This window comes from Prinia subflava (genome assembly GCF_021018805.1).
Source record: "Prinia subflava isolate CZ2003 ecotype Zambia chromosome W unlocalized genomic scaffold, Cam_Psub_1.2 scaffold_31_NEW, whole genome shotgun sequence".
Classification (NCBI taxonomy): domain Eukaryota; kingdom Metazoa; phylum Chordata; class Aves; order Passeriformes; family Cisticolidae; genus Prinia; species Prinia subflava.
This window is the reverse complement of record NW_026960608.1, coordinates 1,771,871-1,793,487: the sequence shown is the minus strand read 5'-3', so window position 1 is coordinate 1,793,487 and position 21,617 is coordinate 1,771,871. Positions and strand designations below refer to the sequence as shown.

At 46.6% G+C, this 21,617-nt stretch overlaps 1 protein-coding gene across 1 annotated transcript; it reads right to left on the bottom strand.

The window, feature by feature from the left end:
- Nucleotides 1–3,318: 3,318 nt before the first annotated feature.
- Nucleotides 3,319–7,681, bottom strand: LOC134564983 (cysteinyl leukotriene receptor 1-like). The gene has a single exon (XM_063424327.1). The coding sequence runs from the start codon at nucleotides 4,312–4,314 to the stop codon at nucleotides 3,319–3,321; it is 996 nt and encodes a 331-aa protein (XP_063280397.1). The 5' UTR covers nucleotides 4,315–7,681.
- Between the last annotated feature and the right edge of the window lie 13,936 nt (nucleotides 7,682–21,617).

The following is a 21,617-nucleotide window of genomic DNA, read 5'->3' as shown; positions in this document are numbered from 1 at the left end:
GAGAGGAACTGGGGCTGGACTAAATGAAAAGAGGAAACCTCAGCAGCCACGGGTGGTGGCTCCGGGAATGGCTCAGCACTAGGGGACACCATTGGACTGGAAACTGCAGCAGAAAATAGCCCAGTTTTAAGCAAAACCCCAACCTACTCACTTTCGTTTACTATGCATCTCTGTCACCGCACCAGGGTGACACTTGGTCCCCTCTTCCCAGCTCCTGTCATGTTGTACAACCCCTAAAAAACCACAATTCCTAACTTGCCCCATCCCACTAACAATCTCTATTTCCCTGCACAGCTTTCTCTCCAGGTTCCTATTCCTGAGCAAAACTTGCCTGGTATTTGCTGCCAGGGTGGCACTTTTCTGCCTCCACAGGGCAAAGGCACATGCAGGGGCATTGCCTGTCTGTCACCTGGAGCTGATGGCAAAGTCCCTGCTCACCCCTCTGGGCTGGAGCTTCATAACCAAACACCCCTCTGCAGACCCTGCACCTGCTTTGGGGAAATTCAAGAAGAAAACATTTGCAGGAGACTTTTCTGTGCATTTGTGATGTGTGACCACACAGAACAGACAAAAAATACCCCTCACCAAGAGCATCCCTGCCCTCCAAGTGTCTTCCAAGTATTTTCTGTCTGCAAATCCCAATTTATCCAGGTTCCAGCTGCTTTTTGTTGAGCTGCTCCACCACTGCAAGGTCTACCAAGACCATCAGAAGTGTTTTGGCTCCAACAGGTCCCCAAACAGCAGCTCCAGGTGGTGGCTGAATCCTGGGAAGTCAGGCTGTGGCAAAGTCTGGTTTGGCTGGAACGAAATAACTCCCCCAACATCTCAGCAACATCTGTGCTGCTCTAAGTGTTTATTATACCATTATAAATTATTATTATTAAGCAAAAATTACACTCTGGTGATGTGTGCAAATAAAGTTTTATTGTAGGGAAGAAGAATCTGTAACAGAGACTTTCAAACAAGCCATAGAAAACAGTAATTAAAATTTCACTTGCAATATTTACATTTGATTTTCAGTCAAGTTTTTTGAAACAGGCTTTCTTATAGCACAAAAAAAGAAAAAAAAAAGCTGCCATTTCCTTTTCCATTAACATTGTCTCATTCAAATAAAAAAGGCAAAATGTTAAAAAATACTTCTGGTACAATAAAAATGCTTTGCAATATATACATATATATATACACACACACTTAGCTCTACTGTACAATATTTTAAATTTTGGGAATGGGCATGCTATTTGTGCATATTCTGAATAAAAATCCATGAGGATTTTTATTTACAGTTTCATAATGCCTCAAAAGCCTGGTGACACCAGTGGAATACTCAGTGCTGACCCTTGACAATGAGTTTTAGCCAATTCATCCATATTTTTTCCCTGAACAATTTGCAGTTCTGGCTTGAAACTCTTGGCTCTGCCCTCCTGAGGGTTTATGGGGTCTCTAACTCTCCTCTACAGCAGCAGCTTTCAGCCCTCTACTGATTTATCCTTCAAATTTAACAAAGGAATTTCAGATCTCCTTGGAAATTCATATCCATCATTTGTCCTATAGGTGAATATGGTTTTTTAAGTGCCTTTTGCTAAGCCAGGGCTGTGATATAAAGAGACAATTCACACAAATTATCTGTACAGATAATTTCTCCAGTGTGGGGCTGACATTGGTCTGAATTTGGGCTTCAGGCTCTGCCAGTGTCTGTGTGAAAGGCAGGCTAGCAACTTTCTCATGTTAGCCTGAGAAGTCTTAAGGAGGAATTCAAACAAACCTTGGGGAGTGAGAAACCATCCGCAGGTGGTGTTTTTTTCAACATGCTTACTGGCAAAAGAAATGTTTACTAAAGGGTGTAGATGCTGAATAACCAATCATGTTCTTTGTACCGAACTACTCTATAAAAGTAGAATTTAGAAGAATAAAGTTTGCTCTCATCTTTACCATCATGGAGAGTCATGTTGTTATTTCTGTGCCGTCTGGCAATATAACAACACTCCAGCAGACACCTGTCCAAGCCAAACTCCTTTTGCTCACATTCTTCACTACTAAAACTGTTTTCTTTTTTCAAGATAACATCGAGTAACTCCATAAATACCATATCTAAACACACTTGCTGTTCATTTATCAACTCCTTCTCCAACTGAGAGGTTTAATCCTATAAGAATTTTTATTTTTGTTGGGATGTGTTGCACATCTCCAGCCAGGCTCTGCTCCAGCAGAACTGGAGCTACCTTCTTGCAGATCCCCTGGAAAAGTACAGCAATGTTTCCCTCCATCCAAGAGTTTGAAGTTTTTCTTTACAGAACAAACACAGCCCAATGTTTTTTCAGCATCACATTTCATCCAGACTCTGATTTTAAATCTCCAGCTCTTCCTAAAGATCTTTCCAAGGGCCTCATGTTGCATCTTTGCTGCCAGGTGTGGATGAGGTGAACACTCTGGAACAGGATCAAACATCCTAAAGAGTTTTATTTTTATTTCTTATTAATTTAACACCCTTGGCCAATAGTCGAGAAAGGCAAATCTGACTCTGAGCATGCAGAGCTCCACTTTTACCTAAAACTTCCCCAAAAACTGGAGTAATATTCTGAATCCTGCAGCCATCACTCCAGGACCAGTCCCACTGAAATAAGTTTCCCTCTTATCCTTATTCCTAAGTTATCCTGCACAGTAGTATACTGAAATTTTACAATGGATCCCATGGATTTTTTCTAGAAATTGGGAAAATACTGGCAAATCTGCTGCCCAGCAAAGCATCTTGAGCTACGTAGTGGGGGTGGGAGAGGGGCCCATCCTGATTTGCAGCCCAGGCACAGCCCTGGGAGCCTAAAATGCACATAATGATCATAGAAACCAAAATCCAGAGGCAGCTGGGAGCAGGGCAGGAATTATCATGGTCTTGCTGTATAAATAAATTGGCGGCTGTTTGAAGATCCAGTGAAAACTCTGCCCTTGCTATTTGACCGAAGCTCCCCATGTGGTGCAAGCTTTGTTTACATTTCCCGCTGGCTCGGGGAATTAATGCTCTTGGAAAGTTGTGGAACAAAGCAAATGCCCAAATACAGCCTTGGAAGGGGTTTGGGAGTTCAGCAGCAGCTCCACAGTCTGCTGGTGGTGGCTGCTCTGCCCCACATGGCTCTGGGGGTCCCAGGGGCTGTCCAGCTCCAACAGTGGCTCTGCCACCAAGTACCACAAACCAGGGACTGTCCACAGTTCTTTAACTGCAACAAAGGCTTGAAAGCCTTCATTCCATCTTCTGGAAGAGTTCGGAGATCTCCATCCCCCACCAGAGCTCTGAGGGGAAAGCTTAACCTCCTTACAAAGGAGCCCTTACATAGCTGCCCTTCCATTCTCCCTTTGGCTTTCTCCAAAGGGTTCCTCATCCTTGTCCTTCACAGAGATCTTCTTCCTGAAGGCTTGTGACAAGCTGGAGGAGGATGCCTTCCTCAGTGTGGTGAGTCTCTGCCGGAAGTTGCCCCCGGAGAAGAAGTAGAGGGGGGGGTCAAAGCAGCAGTTGGCAGCTGCCAGGGGCAGGGTGACGATGACGGCTTTCTGCAGGAACATGGTGTCCCTGCAGCTTGAGCCCCACAGGCTCAGCATGTGCAGGTGCACCATGCACAGGACATGGTACGGCGTGAAGCTCACCAGGAATGTGGCGGTGACAATGACAATCATCCACACGGCCTCGCGGCGGTTGGCCTTGTTCCGCAACAGGATGCGGATGATCATGTTGTAGCAGATGGTGATGATGATGAAGGGGAAGATGAAGCCCATGAAGAGGGCAATGAAATCCAGGATCACCACCAGGTTTGTCTTCTGGGAGTTCTCTGGCTGTTCGAAGCACTTGGTCTTGTTGCCGTGCTGGTACGTCCCGTTCTGCAGGAAGAGAGTGCTTGTCAGTGTGACAAACATCCAGATGCCAGCACACACAAACTTCACTTTCTTCTTCGACACCAGGCTGATGTTGTGGACCGGGAAGACGATGGTGATGCAGCAGAAGAAGCTCATGGCTGTCATGAAGAAGATGCTGCAGTAGAGGTTGACATAGAGCGCATAGGACGAGAGGCTGCACAGGAAGTCGCTGAAGAACCAGTGGCCCTTGTGCATGTAGTAGATGACATGCAGGGGCAGGGTGAGCACACACAGGAAGTCAGACAGGACCAGGTTGAGCATGTAGACCTGGAAGGCCGTTTTCTGCCGGTATGTGCAGATCAGCACGTACAGCACCACACCATTCCCCACAAAGCCCATGATGCTGATCATGGAGTAGAGCATGGAGTAGACACTGTTGCGGAAGTCGTTGATGGAGTGGTGGTGGCACGACATGTTGGGGGACAGCTGTGGCGGTGTGTGAAATTTAGTTTATTAAGTTTGTTATATGTTCCTTTGTTCCCTCCCCATCCACATGTACCCCTGAGGCAAGTGACGTAACTGTCAGTTTTCTGTCCGTCAGAAAGCCCGCTAGTTTTGTATTTCTCCCTGTCCCCTGGTTGGCAAAAGTTGAATATTGCACCTGTCTAATGGTCCCCAGAACTCCCTCTATTGGTTGTATTGCCTTTACCCCTCCCTGACACCATCTGTGTAAAGGTGTACGCAGAACCGCCCTCGGGGGAGTTGCGAGAGCAGACGCAGGCGTGAGAGATCGCGCTTGCCGCACAATAAACATCACTACCTCACTGCCTCCCACCCTGCCTCTGCTTCGTCACTTTAAGACCGCTGCCAAAGACCTCTCAAAACAAGAACCCACAGGAATCAGTATCGTCGCTCGGCGTACGAACTGATCCTCGTCCCGTGTCACGGTGCCCGGGCTAGCCGTGCATGGAGATGCTGACGTCTCGAAACACAGCACCGTGATAGACAGCATTGTCATGGTGCCCAGCTGGGGCACCAACTCCCTGGGGATAGTGTCAGGCCTGAGGAGGAAAACACAGGTGAGGTAAAGCAGCACAGGAAAATAAATATCCATGATGGAATAAGAGGAAAAGCCTGCCATCTCTCTCAGGAGAGAGCTGAGAAGGGGTGTGGATCTGACCCATCTCCACTTCATCCACCTTTCTTCACTAGCTACCAACAGCTGGTTATGAGTGACAAAATGTGGCAGAGTAATGGAATCAGATCACAGGACCATGGAATCTTTAAGGTTGGAAAAGACCCTTGAGATCAAGTCCAACCATCAAGCACCACCACCATGATCACCACTAATCCATGTCCTCAAGTGCCACATCCATATGTTTTGGAACATATGATGGCTCCAGCACATCCCTGGGCAGCCTGTTCCAGGGTTTGACAAGCCTTTTGGTGAAGGAATTTTTCCTAATATCCAATCTAAACTTCCTGTGGTGCAACTTGAGGCCAAGTCATAAGGACATTAAACTACCAAAAAATCTCTTAACTCCTCACAAACTGAGGCAGCTACTCAGCAAAACAGCAGAGAGGGATAACGAAGGTGACAACAGCACTATGGAATTTAATATAGGAGGAGTGGTCCTGGACAATACTAATTGTTCAGCCCTGATTCTCCTCTTTCTTTTTGATTGATTTTCCGTTTCTAATGGTTCAAACGCAGAACCTTCCTTGCAGCCTGAGACCATGAAAAGCTGAGAGATCAGAACTGCAGAACAAGAGTCAGTTGAAATAACAGGACACCACAACAACAAAAGCAGAAGCTGGGTCAAGATCAGCTGTGAGAATCCACAACTGTACTGTGAATATGCTCAAAATTGCTGTTAAATGTATTTTCACCCATAAAAATAACTTGGCAGTATTAGATTCTCTGTCTGCCCCCAGGACTCACTGAAGTCAGAATTCAGAACCACTCTGGGATGCTCAAGCCTTCCAGGTGTCAGTCAAATTTCAGCTATTTTGGTGTTTGTACTCTTTTAAAAGAGTTCTTTGATTATCTGCAATGCACAAACAAACTAAAGCTGAGCAGGGGGACTGTCACCACCCGAGGGTAGAGGAGGTGATGTTGATTAGAAATCCTGAACAAAGCCACCAGTCCACGTGTCAAGGATCATTTATGCTTTTATTACATTATGGCCTTAACTCCAGCAACCAGCCCACAATTTAAACAACCGCTCGAGATATTTGTCCAAAAGACAAGCAAGACTTGTTTTCTATTTTATTTCTGAACGTTATTTGAGTTTTGCAAACAAAAGGAAACTGATGTTCACAATCCAACTGCTTAAGCATGAGAGAACATCACACCCAGAAATGCATCTGTAAAAATCAACAAGAATCCCACAAAAACAGCATTTCCTAGCTGAGGCTTTACGTTTGCATCATGAATTGAAGACAAACATTGCTTCTGCCATTTTTTTATTTGTACAGTCGTGGTTCACTGAACCAATTATTTGTGTGCTGGTGAATTCAGCTCACTGGGAATGTGCACAAGTGAAAGGGAACCGCAGTGCATGAGAAAAGGTTCCCAAATTGAGCAAATCTCTAAACTACTGCTATTCTCCCAGTCTGATGCAGCACAGATAAATTTATAGTTTCTCATAGAATCACAGACTGGTTTGTGTTGGAAAGGGCATTAAAGCCCATCCCATTCCCCCCCTGTCATGGGCAGGAACATCTTCCACTATCCCAGGTCCCCTGGACACTTTGAGGGATGGGGCAGCTTCTCTGAGCAACCTGTGCCAAGTTTTCACAGGAAAAAATTTCCTTCCAATATCCCATGTATCCCTGGCAGTGGGAAGCCATTCCCTGTGCCCTGTCCCTCCATCCCTTTTCCCAAGTCCCTCTCCAGCTCTCCCGTAGCCCCTTTAGGCCCTGGAAGGGGCTCTGAGATCTCCCTGAAGCCTTCTCTTCTTCAGGTGAACACTCCCAGCTCTCCCAGCCTGGCTCTAGAGCAGAGGGGCTCCAGCTCTGGGAGCATCTCTGGCCACCAGTAGATTACACTCAATTTAATTACACAACCCAAAAGCACAAAGTCTCTGCTGTCCTTCGTTCCAACCACAAACACGAAGCATTCCCATCCCGAGGAATGCTACAGGCTCTGCATTCCCCGTTTGCAGAGGGACGGGATACAGATATCACGCAAGTGGTGTAATTGCACCAATCCGGATAGTTATAGGCTTTGTTAATTGGTGATATGTCTTTTCTGTATGTTTTTTACCTGGTCAATTTCTGGCCCATTATTCTTTGGAAGTCTATAGTAAAATTTGACGCAGTATGTTGCTTTGGTGGACCCCAGCAGGTCCAATTCTTGGGGTTCCTCTAGGGCATTAGGTAACATTTTTGTCCACTCATCCCAAGTATCTACCACATTGGGTCTCTTACCTGTGGTGTGGAGGAGCTCTGAGTTATAGACGGGCCAGTCATCTGCTACGAAAGGAATCCCTACTAGACATGTGGAAAGTGGGTTATCAACGCTGCCCATGGATAAGCACATGTTATCCTGTTTCAATGTTTTTGCTAAGGTTACCCAAACATTATGGCTAGGCTGTGGGCTAATCCAGCCGCAGGCATACGGTACGGTGAAGAGCATCCAAGCAGAAGTGAGGAGAGCACCAGTTTTCATCTCTGGACAGGGATAAGACTTCTGATAGGGAATATAAGCAAAATTTGTTATCTTTTATGATGGGAGGAGAGGGTTAAGGTTTTTTCCCTCATTCCTTCCCTTCCTTCCCTCTGTTCCTTCCACCCTCCCCCCCCCTTTTTTTTTTTTTTTTTTTTTTTTTTTTTTTTTTTTTTTATATATATATATAAGCAAGGGATGGGTAAGTGGGTGTGAGGTTAGGGGTTTTGGTAAGAGTTGAGAAAGGGAATAATAGGGGTTTTTAGGGTAAAATTTTTTAAAAAAGGTAATAACATGTAATTCAGAGAACAATTTTCTGTTCAGGTTATGTCTGGCATATAGCTTGACTGATGCAGCAGAATGTTGTTCATCTTTTCTGTTTCTTCTGCTGTTGTGTGATGGGTCGGTTTTTTCTTCGGTATGTGGATATTTGGCTAAGCCTTCGTCTCCAGGCAGAACTTGTCTGGTTTTGAGGCTGTCTTGTATTCAACTCAGAGGAACTCTTGTCAGTGTCTGACTTAGTAGTGTTTGTAGTGCCTAGGTATGGTTTTATGTTTTTCCCTGGGTACGATCTTGGGCCACATGGTAGTGAAACACGCATATCCTCTACCCCAAGTATTTAACTGGAAAGGCCCAGAAATTTGATGTGTCTCTGGGTCCTTCACTAGCACAGGTGGTTTCTCAGCAAGCTTTGCTTGGGTGGTATTTGCGAAGTGGCGAAGTACTGGGGGGTCAGGCTCTGATGCTGTGCCATTTAAGAAGTTGATGACATAGAGACCCTTGCAGAGTCTTTCAGCTGGAGATATGATTTTTGTTGCACTTTGCTGCTGACTGAGGACTCTCTGAGGGTTTGATGTGTTCTCTCTATGATGCACTTTGCTGCTGACTGAGGACTCTCTGAGGGTTTGATGTGTTCTCTCTATGATGGATTGTCCTGTGGGATTTGCAGGTATGCCTTTCTTGTGTTCTATTCCCCACTCACTGAAAGAACTCTTTTAACTTACGAGAGACATAGGCAGGTCCATTATCTGTTTTGATCTGTTTTGGTACTCCCAGGGTAGCGAAGGCAAGGAGGAAGTGCTTTATGGTGTGCTGTGTAGTTTCTCCTGGATGAGATGATGCAAACTCTGCTCCAGAAAATGTGTCAACTGATACATGCACATATTTTGACCTTCCAAAAGGTGGGAAGTGAGTGACATCTGTCTGCCACAGCTGGCAGCTGTTAAGTCCTCGGGGATTGACTCCTGTCCCCATAGATGGTATCTGGTAGCTTTGGCAGTTCGGGCAAGTGGCAACAATAGCTTTTCCTTGATCTTTTGCGAGCTTGAACATTCTGATAAGGGCAGCTCTATTTTGGTGATAAAATGCATGTGACAACTTTGCCTGGGCGAAGATGTCAGGGATGTTAGCAGTCTCTATTGCCATGGCCAATGCGTCTGCTTTCCTGTTCCCTTCTGCGATGATACCTGGGAGGTCAGTGTGTGACCTCACATGCATTACATGGTAAGGTTGTTTTCTGTGGGAGATTAAGCGTGTTAATGCAGAAATCAATTGGTGTAACTTTGGATTGGAAATGTCTTTGAGAAGGGCTTGTTCTGCCCTCATAGCTATACCTGCAACGTATGAAGAGTCTGTGACGAGATTAAAGGGTTCGTCTATGAATTTCTCAAAGGCTCTGGCAACAGCTGCTAACTCTGCAATCTGTGGAGATCCTTCCACAATTTGGACATCAGATTCCCATTTTTGGGTCTTAGGGTCTTTCCATGTCATTACAGACTTGTGGGATGCCCCCGAGCCGTCTGTAAAGACTTAGAGCTTTGAGAGGTGTTCTACTCTGTACTAATTTTGGGGTCAGATTAAAGGTTGTATAAAAAGTTTATGTTTTGGGATATGGATGGAAATTTGGCCTGTATAGCTATCTAGGGCATACTGAAGATTTTCATTGGTCTGAAGCAAATGCTCCAGGTCTCCGCTGGTTAATGGCAAGTATATGCATGTGAACTCACACCCTGTGAGAGAATGGAGGCGAGTTCTGGCCCTTTTTATTAGATGTGCCATGATTTCTTGGAAGGTGATGATTGTCTTTGAAGGTTGGTTGTAAAGATCCATTCAAGTATCAGTAAAGGGTCTCGAAGCTGAGTATCCCATTGGAATATCAGTCCATGGAACCGGGGTGCTTTTCCTAGAATGACAAACTGGAAAGGCAGGCTAGGCTCAAAGCGAAGGGCTCGGTGTGAAGATAGGGCTTCTTGGACTTTGGTGATGGCATCTCGGGCTTTTGTTGTGAGAGTGCGTGGAGAGTCCAGGTCTCAGCTGCCACGGAGAAGGTTAAAGAGGGGAGCGAGGTCCTCTGTTGTAATTCCTAGCAGAGGACGTACCCAATTGATGGATCCGCACAGACTGTGTAAGTCTCTCAGGGTTTTTGGGTTGTCTCGGATGACAAGCTGCCGGGGTACGATGGTCCTTTCACGGATCTGCAATCCAAGATAAGTCCATGGGTTGGTGTATTTTATTTTGTCTTCACGGATCTCGAATCCTGCTTTTTGTATGGTTTCGATGGTCTTTGTAACTGCTTTGTCTAAGTAGGCTTTGTCTGATGCACAGATCAGGATATCATCCATATAGTGGTAGATGATTGCATCTGGAAATAGGCTCCGAATGGGAGACAAAACATGAGCAATGTACCATTGGCATATGGTAGGAGAGAGTTTGAGACCTTGGGGAAGAAAAAGCCAATGATATCTTTTGAGTGGAGCCTCTCTGTTAAGAGAGGGGACAGAAAAAGCAAACCGTGGAGCTTCCTGGGGGTGCAGCAGAATGCTGAAGAAGAAGTCTTTAATATCTATGATGGCAAGTGTCCAGTCTCGAGGCAGCATCGATGGTGAAGGCAGTCCAGGCTGAAGGGGGCCCATGTCCTCAATTACCTCATTGATTTTACACAGGTCATAGAGGAGCCTCCACCTGTCCATTCCAGGCTTTTGCAGTACAAAGACCGGGGAGTTCCAAGGGCTGGTGGTCTCGATGATGTGACCTTTGGCAAGCTGTTCTTCTACAAGGGCTTGTAGTGCACGCAGTTTTACTTTAGGGAGGGGCCACTGTTCGATCCAGATCGGGGTTTGGCATTTCCAGGTGCACTGAGGGGTATCTGGTAGTGCGCGCTCCTCAGTGGCCCCAATTAGAAATCCTGACTGGGAATTTGTAGGGAAGCTCCCCATTGGGATAGAACATCCCTTCCCCAAAGGGTGATGGGGGCCCTTACCACAAATGGGTGGATAGTTGTCAACTTGCCTTCAGGCCCTTCGACGAGCACGTTGTGCTTGCTTCGCATGGACACTGTGGCTCCACCGATCCCTGAAATCATACCTGGTACCGGTTGTAGTTCCCAGCTTGCTGGCCATTCTGAGCGCGCAACGAGGCTTACGTTGGCGCCCGAGTCCAGGAGTCCTAGTCGGTGGATCTTCTCCCCTTTGCAGGATAGGCCACACTCAATGGTAGGCCTATTAGGTCCCAAAACTTGTGCCCACATCGCTATAGGGCTGAGAGGAAGCTGTTCCTTGTGATTTCTTGGTAGTAGAAAGGCTTGTGCAATTGGAGTTTCCTTTAAAAGAAAAAATGGTAAGTCTGTGCAGTACAGCTGGACCAATATTTCTCGACCAGGGTGCACTGTTTGTACTGCTGGAAAAACAAGGCCATTAAAGGTATCACCTATAATTAAGATGTCAAAATGACCACCTTTTGGCCCATACTTGCCAGTGGGGACACGATAAACATCTTTTTTTTTTTTAAGTCAATGGATAAAGCAGTTACCAGCTGGCGCTGGGTTCCCGTCTGTATTGCTCTGTATGTTGGATCCCCTTCATGTGACGTGGCATCTCCTGGAACGATGCATGCTTGGGTCTGGATGGCTTTTGATTTGTTGTCTTGGCGTGGAGCCTGACCACGCTCAGCTGGTAGTTTCCCGAACGCTGCTGGAAGCGCTGTTGATTCTGGGGTTTTTGGTAGGTGTTACGGGGGATTTGGGTAGGTGACCTATCTGGACAGTCCTTTATAAAATGTCCAAAGTCTCTACAGTGAAAGCAGCGGGTCTGGTCTTTGGAAGTCACTACTGCAAACACCAGAAACTCCTTCTGCAATACCCTTAGCAACTGACTGGGCCACTGTGTTTTCAGTGGAGAGATGACGTGTACAGCTTTCCACCATTTGTTCTATGGTACGTTCTGTATCCGAGGGTAAGGCTCTCAGAATAGTTTTACATTGTTTGTTAGCATTGCTCATGGCAAGTTTGCATAACAGTTCTTTTCTTGCCTCTATGCTCTCTATGTTTATCCAGAGCATTTTTAATTCTGTCCACGAATTTGATAAAGCTTTCATCTACTCCTTGTTTAATATTAGAGAAATGTAGGGTAGGGATAGAGTCATCTGGAGTAAGAAGTAAGGAGGTCTTAGCTGCAATAGCCAGGTCTTGTATTGCTGCCTCAAAGTTTCAGCTTGATCTGAGGGTTTCTGCAAATTCCCTTCTCCAGTGAAATAAACTCCAATCACTCGCTTTTGGAATTTTTGGAAATTTAATAAAAATAAAAAAATAGTTATAAAAAATAGTAATAGAAATACAATAATAAAAGTTAAACAATTTAGAGTAGGACAATTTATGAGACAATAAACAAAGAGAGGCAGCCCGGGCTGCGGCCCTCCCCGTCCCAGACAAAGGCTAGTCAGGAGAAGGCAAAGAAAACAGAGAAATCTCTCTCTTTTTGAGGATCTTCTTCATGACTATGCATATTTTATTTAAAACAAGTAATCTCAGCTAAAGCTTTCTGTTAATTTCTAGACGCCTGTAAGTCTGTGGGTCTTTGAAAAGTTTTCTTTTTGTTGATAAGGCCATAAATTCTTCTTCACTAGAAAATTTAAAGTCTCTGCAACCGTTATCTTTGTGCAAAGAATTCTTGATTATTTGCTCTCTTTCTTGAGTTAAAAAGAATATCACACACACATAGCTTCAGTTTTAATTACTAAAGCCTAATGTTAATTGCAAAACTACATTCACTACATTATTCAAATGTTAACACAGTATAACTTCTTTACCTAGCATATCACATATAGTAAATATCTGTGTAGAGCCACACAATATGCATTTTTCACATCCAGCCAGCTGTTCAACAGTATAATTTGGCCTATTAGCATCTTTAGTGTATGTGTCTGATAATATTTTTAATTGTTTTTTCCAATGCCTTTCCCATAGCATATATTCTGCTGGGGATAGGAGGCAGTGGGCAATATTCTTATCGTGGGGTATTAAAACGTGCTGAGAAGATAGCTTCTAGGAAATTTTAAAAATATGTGAACTTCTGCCGTGTTCTTTGGCCACTTTTCGAAGTTCTATGAGCTCTTTGTTTTTATTAGGTTCCCATGTAATTCTAGTGGAGGCACCACCTCTTTTTCCCTTTATATAAGTTACGGGGAAGGCAGAAATTTTCTGAGCCAGCTCCCAGTCCCCTGCTTGAGTGGCATCCATTTTAATTACAGCCCATGGATCAATGTCATCTGCATCAGAATTGGACTCACTATCGCTACTGTCCTCAGACGAGGAGTGCTTTTTTTGGCATTTTGGAGTGGGATTTTGCAGGGGTGTGGGGTGATGGAGAGAGAGTGACAAGGCCTGGCTATGGCAAGTGCAGTTCACACAGGGCTGAGGAGCTTGTAAAAGCGATATGCTACCATGAGGTGTCTCAGAAGTGCCGTGAGGGTTTTGTGGCTGCAGGGTCTGGGGATAAGGGAGCGGGGGGGGGGGGGGGGGGGGGATTGCATGGGGCCACATTTGCTGCAGAGGGAGAGGAGGGGGGGTGGGGGAAGGCAGACTCGATAGGAACAGGCACAGATACATTTGGAGGTACCGTGGGGGCAGGGTGCTGGCCACACATGAGATAAGCGGGCTCTGCGGGCTTTGCAGGCATGCAGGAGAGGTTTGGGAGCAATGCGAGTGAGGGGGAAGGGGGCAGAAGAGAGGGTGGAGGTGGGGACAGCACGGAGTTTGTGTTCTCCATCCCCGGGAGGGCAGCTGAAGGTGGAGCGTCCATAGGAAGGGGGACCGAGGGGCAGGGGGCTTGCGAAGAGGACGTGGGGGTGCCAGGGGCAGCGGTGGTCTCGGTGGTGCAGGGCGGGAGTGGAGCAGGAGCATTGGGCATGGCGCATTTGGGCCCTACACGCCTGTGGCGGCCGGCATTTGGAGAAAGAGGGGGAAGATTAGCATTTGAATGGACAGTGTCTGGAGGGAGAGATAAGGTCGGAATGCTCTCCACAGGGATTGATTTCTTAATATTTGTTTGTTCTACTACTTTGGTAATATTATGAAAAATGGGTAGAAATCGTGTAACAGAGAAGTCTCCATTAATTTGGGAAGTGTATATTTTTACCCCCACTGAGTCCCAAAAAGAATCTAAAGTGATAGAGTGTGTATTAGTATCTGGAAACTGGGAAATAATACATTTTATATGCTTTTTCAAGTTAGTTTTTCAGAATTTACTTTTAGAGAAAGAAGGGTTGTTAAGGGATAGAATTTCTAAGAGTTGTAAATATAAGTCTCTCTAGTTCTGGGATTGTTTTAATTTACTATTTTTTGATCCCATTGTAATGTGGTTCCCGTTCCCCTCCCAGCAGAAAAAAAAGAGAGAAAAAAACCCAGAAAAACCCAAAAAAAACCAAGTAAAGAAGCAAGCAAAAAGGGCTGTAATATACTTACTCTTCAGCCGAATGTGGGTCAAAAGACTGCTGGTAGGGTGGTCTGCCAATGTCTGACTCCTCAGGGCTGGATTGAGAGGGTCGTCAGACAACCTTTGCAGATAGATTCTTCTATAACTGAGAAGTTATCTTCAGAAGGGTGTAGCGAACCAAGGCAGTTACTCTTCTCGATGAAAGCTGCTCTGCTGGGCTTTTCTACCCAGTTGGTGCGCCAGGTTTTGTTTTCTCCCTGTAGCTTCAGTCGGTCTCGGCTGCCTTGGTTGTTCCTGGATAGGGGGTGCACTTAAGTCCCTCCTGCCCAAGCAACTCCGGCAAAGCTCCCAGGCACAGGCAATACTTAGCAAGCTTTGTTATACTGATATTCAGCTCTTAGCAGTGATCAGCTCTTTTGCAGTGATTCTCAGCTCATAAGCTTACTAAGTGCCTTGGCAGACACAGGGAGAGAGAGGAGAACCGCTGTATGAAGTTCCACAGATGAATCTTTATTGGCATCCTCCGTGAAGGGTTTCAGGGACAGCTCTTCTCCTGAGCTGGGGAAAAAGTGGGATTGTTATAGGGTACCAAGGTTTTGCGAAATGGTCCAATGGTGTGAGTACCCATGCCCTTGATGTAGAAAACTAAGAGAAAAGGGAATGTGACTAATATGAGTACGCACAACTATAGGAGAAATCTCATTTTAGACTACCCAGTGTGAACAGCAATGGAGGAGGAATGGGAACCCCTGGATAACCTTCCCCCTCCTTGCCCACGCCTCTGCAGGCACAAGCCCCTCCTCCTCCCTCAAAGATAGACAGGGACAGGAAAAGACAGGCAGAAAGAGAAGAGACAGACAGGGACAAAAGAGACAAGAAGTACCTAAGAAATGCACAAAGAACAAGAAATACAGTAGCGTTGGTAAAGACTGAAAGGAGGTTTTTCCGAGTCTCGGTTGTTGAAAAGGTAGAAAATGAATCTGAGACCAGGACTGGTCTAAGAAATGTGTTGGTGGCACCAGAGGTAAATTGCAATTTATTAGAAAAGGAGTGGACTTTTCAGGCCCTTTGTGATCAGGTGAAGAGTAAGGACAAGAGAGAACTTGAAGAATATGATTATGCCGAACTGTGGGAGCGGGCACATTTTAAGTTATATCCTGTAAAGGCTGGGGGAGGAGATGAATGGGAACCCCTGGATAATCTTCCCCCTCCCTATGCAGCACACATACCCAACTGGCCCAAGCCTCTCTCCCTTCCCCGGCACAGGTGGGAGCAGCAACTCCTCCGCCGCCATCAGTCCAGGCGTCTCCTGCGGTGACTTCTGCGCCACTGCTTGTGAGCAGGGCCCCGCAAGCGGAATTTCAAATTCCAAAAATACCCCCTCCCAATCCCCAGATTTCCCATGCTTCCGAGGAACTCTTTTCGGGGAGTGAGGCGGCTCCCCTTGCCGGTCCTAGCCAGAGCACATTGCTTCCAGCAGCCACTCCCCCGGTCAGGAGGACCTGGCGAAAAAGAAGGAAAACCGGTGAGGAAGAGAGTGAAAATGAGGAAGACAAGCACAATTTACTCCCCTTAAGGGAAGTGCCCACAGCTCCTGGTGTTATTGGGTTCGTAAACATTCCTATTAATACCTCGGATGTGAGAGCTTTCAAGAAAAATATGGGAAGGTTGATAGATGATCCGATCGGGGTGGCGGAACGGCTTGATGAGTTTTTGAGAACAAGCATTTACACTTATGAGGACTTAAGGACAATTTTGAGGTCGTTGTTTAATCATGAGGAGAGAGAATTAATTCGGCAAGCGGGGATGAGGGAATGGGAACATAGAAATCCCCAAAGCTCACCTGGAAATGTAAAGTGGCCCAGTCAAAATCCAGGGTAAAAAAATTTGTGTCGGGAATGTGTTATTAGTAGAAGAAGCTGAATATAATTTGTTAGGGAGAGATTTGATCATTGTGTTAGAGATCAATTTGATAGTCAAGGGTCCAAACGTAGTGCTAAGTTTATATAAAGTAACCGAGGAAGATGAGAGAAAGATAGACCCTGTGGTGTGGCACAGTCAAGGGAAAGAGGGGAGAATAGAAATGACTCCCATTTCTATTGAGATTTAACAGCCTGAGGAACCCATCAAGATCAAACAGTACCCCATTTCCATGGAGGGAAGGAAGGGACTGAAGCCTGTGATGGATGATTTAGTGAAAAGGGGAATTCTAGAGCCGTGCATGTCAAGACATAATACCCCAATTCTGGCCGTAAAGAAGCCAGATGGGAGCTTTAGATTGGTACAAAATCTGTGGACTGTGAATCAGAGAACAAAAACTATTTTCCTGGTGGTGGCAAATCCTTACACCCTCCTGAATCTGATTTCCCCTGAGGACACTTGGTATAGTGTAAGTGATTTAAAAGATGCCTTTTGGACTTGTCCTCCGGCAGAGGACAGTCAAGATTTTTTCGCGTTCCAGTGGGAAGATCCCGAGACCCATAGAAAGCAACAGTTTCGTTGGACATTGTAACATTCCCCTGTGGGAATGGTCTCTCCCCCCTCAGGGACCCCTAGAGCTTGTACCATGTAGTTTGACCCTTCCTTCCCTTTTTGACCCTATTGGCTGTGTCCCAATTTGCCCCTCCCTGACAAGAGCTGAGAAAAGACCCTGTTCCTCTGTGCATTCCCTCTTTCCCTCTGGAGACCACCTGGAATAAACATCTTACTGCAGCTAAGGGTTAGAGCCTCTTTTGGGTCCTTTTTCCTGTCTATGATATATTCCTCCAGAGCCTGAGAAGGACTGAGCTAGCTTAGACCCTCGGAGGGGTTAAATGGAGGATTTATTATCAATTGGCACCCAATGTGGGTTTTTATGAATTTCTAGAAGCCTATGCCTGAGCTAGAGATCCCCAAACAGGGTCTCAGAAGCTTTTTGGGATGATCAATTACCCTACGGCATATTTGGCTACATTCTGTAGCTATAAGTGTGTAGGGATAAGCTCGTAGTTTGTGTTTTTCACCCAATCACGAGTGAGCTTAAGGCAGGACCTTCGCTTGCATCTGGCTCAGCAGCACACCCCCTCAGATCAGGTAAGTACCTCCCTTTGGCTCTTACCCCCGGAATAAGGCCCAAACTGGGAGGGAGTTAAGTCTTAACATCGAGTGTGGTAGGCGGGCGGGCACTAGGACCCAGTGGCCAGAATCGGGGTTGGTTTTTTGGTTTGTTTTTTTTTTCTTTTTTTCCCGCCTGTCGCAGCCCGCCTGTTCCCGGAGTGGCTCTGCCCCAGGGAGCAGTGTTTTTCGGGGAAACCCCGGCCCGAGCAGGTCCCCCACAAGCCAGGCAAGGCTGCGGGACCCCCCCCGGTGCCACCGGAGCTGGAAAAATGGGGTGAAAAAGCCATCCTGGCCCTGCAATTTCCCTGCGTGTATTCTCTGTATCTAGGAGACAGGAATTGTAGAGCCAGATTATTGCATCCGGAGGGTGGATTTTGAACAAATAGCTTTCAGAAATATCAAATTATGGGCGTTCAGCTATCTGTTCACCAAAAGAGTGTATTAAAACAGCTTCAAGATCTTTTAATTAATGTTAGAATTTCCAAAAGGCTGCAGAAAAAAATTCATTCGCTGGCTAGAAAATGAGTTCTCAGAAGCTGACCTGTTGCAAATAGATACTGTATCTTTCTGGGACCACGTGGGTAGTGTTATTACAGAAAGAGTACAGGGTAATGATCACACTGCTTCTTTATTTATTCTCATATTTTTGCAAGCTCGTAAACAGCTCCTGGAGTTACAAAAAACTAGCCAGCCTCAGAAACCCCCTCCATGTAACCCTCTCTCCGACCCCCCTTTATATCCTGGCTTACCATCCTCCCGGCACCCCTTTAACATAGCAGGCTTTTCTGCGGCAGACTCCTTTAGGGGTGGAATGCCTCTCCAGGGCTCTGGCCATGCTGCAGATCCCCTGGATGCCACACTCCACATGGCGGACAATAATGGTGGCTGCCATGCGCCCAGACCTTCTTCCCATAATCCCTTTTTCCCCCCAATCCCCACCCCTACTCTTTACCCTTTCCCCAATCCCTTTGTCCCTTCGGCAGCCCCACCCCATGCTTCCTCTCCCTGCCTCCCTCTGGGCTGTTGCGGCAGCAGTGAGGGGGGTGGGGCAGTTTCACCTTACACTCACAGCGGGGTGTGTGAGTGCACAGAGGGGGGCAGGCCAGTCTCACCTTACAGCCACAGTGGGGGGTGTGAGTGCACAGTGGCGGGGGGGGGGGGTGTCGTGGTTGGGGGGGAGGTGAATTTTTCCAGGGAGATGTGGGCAGTCCAATCAGTGATCAGCTTTTCTGCTAGCACCTGGATTGGTCACTCGGAGGTTTGGACACGCCTCTGAGGACACAAAGAGTTAAAAGCAGGAGTCTGGGGGGTTCGGCCTCTTTTTCAGATCCCGGTTTCAGCAGAGAGACGTGTGAGGCTTCTTTTCCCTGCCCAGCCACGAGGCTGGGTGGGGGAGGGGAAACACGTGGTCGGCTCAGGTAAGCCAGAGCCCCCCCGGGGGGGGGAGAAGAGAAGGGACAGGACTGGAACTGAGCTGCCCCGTCCAGGATGGAGGGGTGGAAAACTGTGGAAGTGCCTTCTGTGTGTGCTCACCCCCCTCCTCCCCCCCAAACTCCGGGAGAAGGTGCCCAGCCACGTGGGGGTTTGCGGAGCCTGGGAGTGCCTCCGCCTGCAGCACCCTGCTGAGAAGAAACTGTTAACCCTTGCTTGGTAGAAAGAAACTTTTCTTAGACATTGATTCTCATGACTGGTGGTTTTCGGAGAGAGGGAAGCGGCCTGGGACCGAGATGATAAAGCATGATTGGAAGGAACTCGATGGAAGAATGAGAGGAGTAGCCTTTTGAGCCGGACTTCTCTTGCATAATGTCAGCCATGGACTGAACTTAAGTCTCTTTTGAACATAAACTGCATTTTGGGTGGATACAGCTGCCCCTGCTTTTGCTACAGTGACTGGCACTTTGAAGAGTGGAGCGAGCAGAGAAAAGAGGGGGAGGGTGAGGTGGCACCCTCTGCCCTCAGGGCAGACCTGCTCCTGGAACCCTGGCCCCTGGGTAAAAAGGGGACAGCTTGGCATGCAAGTATCCTTAAAAGAGCCCTGTATGCAGTTTTCAGCCTGTGGACAGCGGTGAGAGCGCTGGACATAGGAAAAAGAGAGTGTCACCCTGGCAGACCTCTCTGGGCGGTGCCACGGGTGACATGGGAACACATAAGGGGTGGACCCGTGTTTTCTGAGGAACAGTTTGTGGTGCGAGAGAGACTCCTCTCTCCCTTGCTGAATTGAAGATTAGTTTGTTTTTGAGTGGTGATTGTTTGATCTAAAACCCAAGGGTTGGTCTGTGAAGAGTGATGGGTGGGGAGGTAGAAACTGGGAGAAGAAATGTTCTAAGAAGTTTTTATTTCTGTCTCTGTGTGTGTTTAAGAGTATTTCTGTCCCTGTTCTTATGTAATTAATAAAGTTTTGGTGGGTTTTTTTTTGTTTTCAAGATTTAAGCCTGCTCTGCTCTGTTCCTGATCACATCCCACAGGAGTTGTTAGAGAAAAAACATATATTCATGGGTGCACTAACATCTGGCCAGTGCTAACCCATGACAGGGGGCATTCCTTCACAGCGGGGGGACGGAGACAGCCTCGGCCGCTGAGCCAGGACAGAGAGAGAATGCCTCCTCTTCCCAACCCCCAAGGGATTGCAAACGCTGTACCTCCTGTGTCCCCAGACACTGGAAGACCAGCAGAAATTTTAAGACCTTTGGCAAATGCAGATGAAAATATATTCTCTGTTGCTCCTGTCACATATGTTGGTAGAAAGCATGGAATCAGGCAATACCAGCCACTTTCCTACCAGGATAAGAAAGAACTTTGCAAAATTCAATGTGAATTTGGCAGATCTAGTGCAATATTTAAGGGCATGTTTCGAGCCACATTTAATTCTAATGAAATGGTGCCCAGTGACATCAAAGACTTATTTAGATGTCTCTTATCTCCCTCAGAGTATGATCTGTGGGATAATATGTGGAAAAGAGCTTTAAGAACATTATTACATGAGATTCAGCAAACCCCTAATGCAGCTTAAGACACTGAGGGACATGATATTACACTTGAACATCTGTGTGGTGAAGGTGCCTGGCATTGCCCAGAAAAACAAACTCGAGTGTTATCCAAGCCAGTTTTACTTAGGATTAGTGCTGCTGCAGAGAAAATGTTTTATCAGCTCCCAACAATGGAAGGGAAAGGAAGTTATGTCAATATGAAACAATTTGCTACAGAGAATTTCTTGCAGTTTGTTGATCGTCTGAGGACACAGGTGGAACAACAAGTACAAGACCCCATGGTGCAGGCAGAACGGATTAAGGAGATGGCTCAAAGGAATGCTAACGAGACCTGTAGAAGAATTATTCTTAGCCTTCCCCTAGAACCTCCACCTACTTGTCGGAGTCTAGAACATCCCTCTGGCCACCCTGGAGGATTTGGAGACCAGACAGGGGGGTCTGGGATCGGTACAGGGGGGTCAGTTAGACCCACACAGGTCCCAGGAGGACACTGCCTCTGATCCCTGTCCATGGGAGTGAACACTCACATGCAGGAAGAATCACAAATCCTAAGAATTTGAAATAAGTAGTGGATGGTTTATTATAGAATATAAATATAGAAATTAGGATTCTTAGCATATGGGGCTGAAGAGACAAGATGGAGGAATTGGGGAGTGGCCCCTGTCTTCCTTGTTCTTGTTCTCGTCCCCCATCTTGTGCTGAGTTGGGTTTTAGAGATTGGTTTAGAGTGGAACTGACATGTTAGTATAGGTAATAGGTATTGGTAAAATTTTGTAAATAAAAAACACGTCTCGGACAGTGGTTGGGTCAAAGATACCGTACTTAAGGTGCGGGGCTCTCTGATCCGCCCAGTCTGCCGCGTGTCCTGCTCTGCGGAGACACCTTGCAGAGCTGAGAAAGAACTAAGATAAGGTACCCTGCCAGGGAAGTGCCTGGCAGAGTTGAAAAAGGACTGAGATAATGAAGAATAAACAACCTTGGAAATGTGCACCGGCAGACTCAACGTGTCGTCTCTACCTCTGGTGTGTAACACTTAGGGCAAAGAGAAGACTGAAAACCTTATTACCTCTGGGAACAGCAACCCAGGGGAAACTCCCAGGGAACAGCAACCCTGGGGAACCCTTATTACCTTGGGGAACAGCAACCCCAAGGAGAATCTCAGGGAAACAATAACCTTGAGACCTACTCTGTCCCAGATGATAGAGGCTTGTTCAAGAAGGGCGGAAATGTTCTGCACATCTGAAAGAAATCCAGGACCTACACACCCACAGCCTAAAGCACCTGCGGTACTGTCACAAGCCAAAGGATGGTCGTGAT

What these genes read in the sequence shown, in the direction of transcription:
- LOC134564983 (XM_063424327.1), bottom strand. Translation starts at nt 4,314, where the DNA reads ATGTCGTGCCACCACCACTCCATCAACGACTTCCGCAACAGTGTCTAC.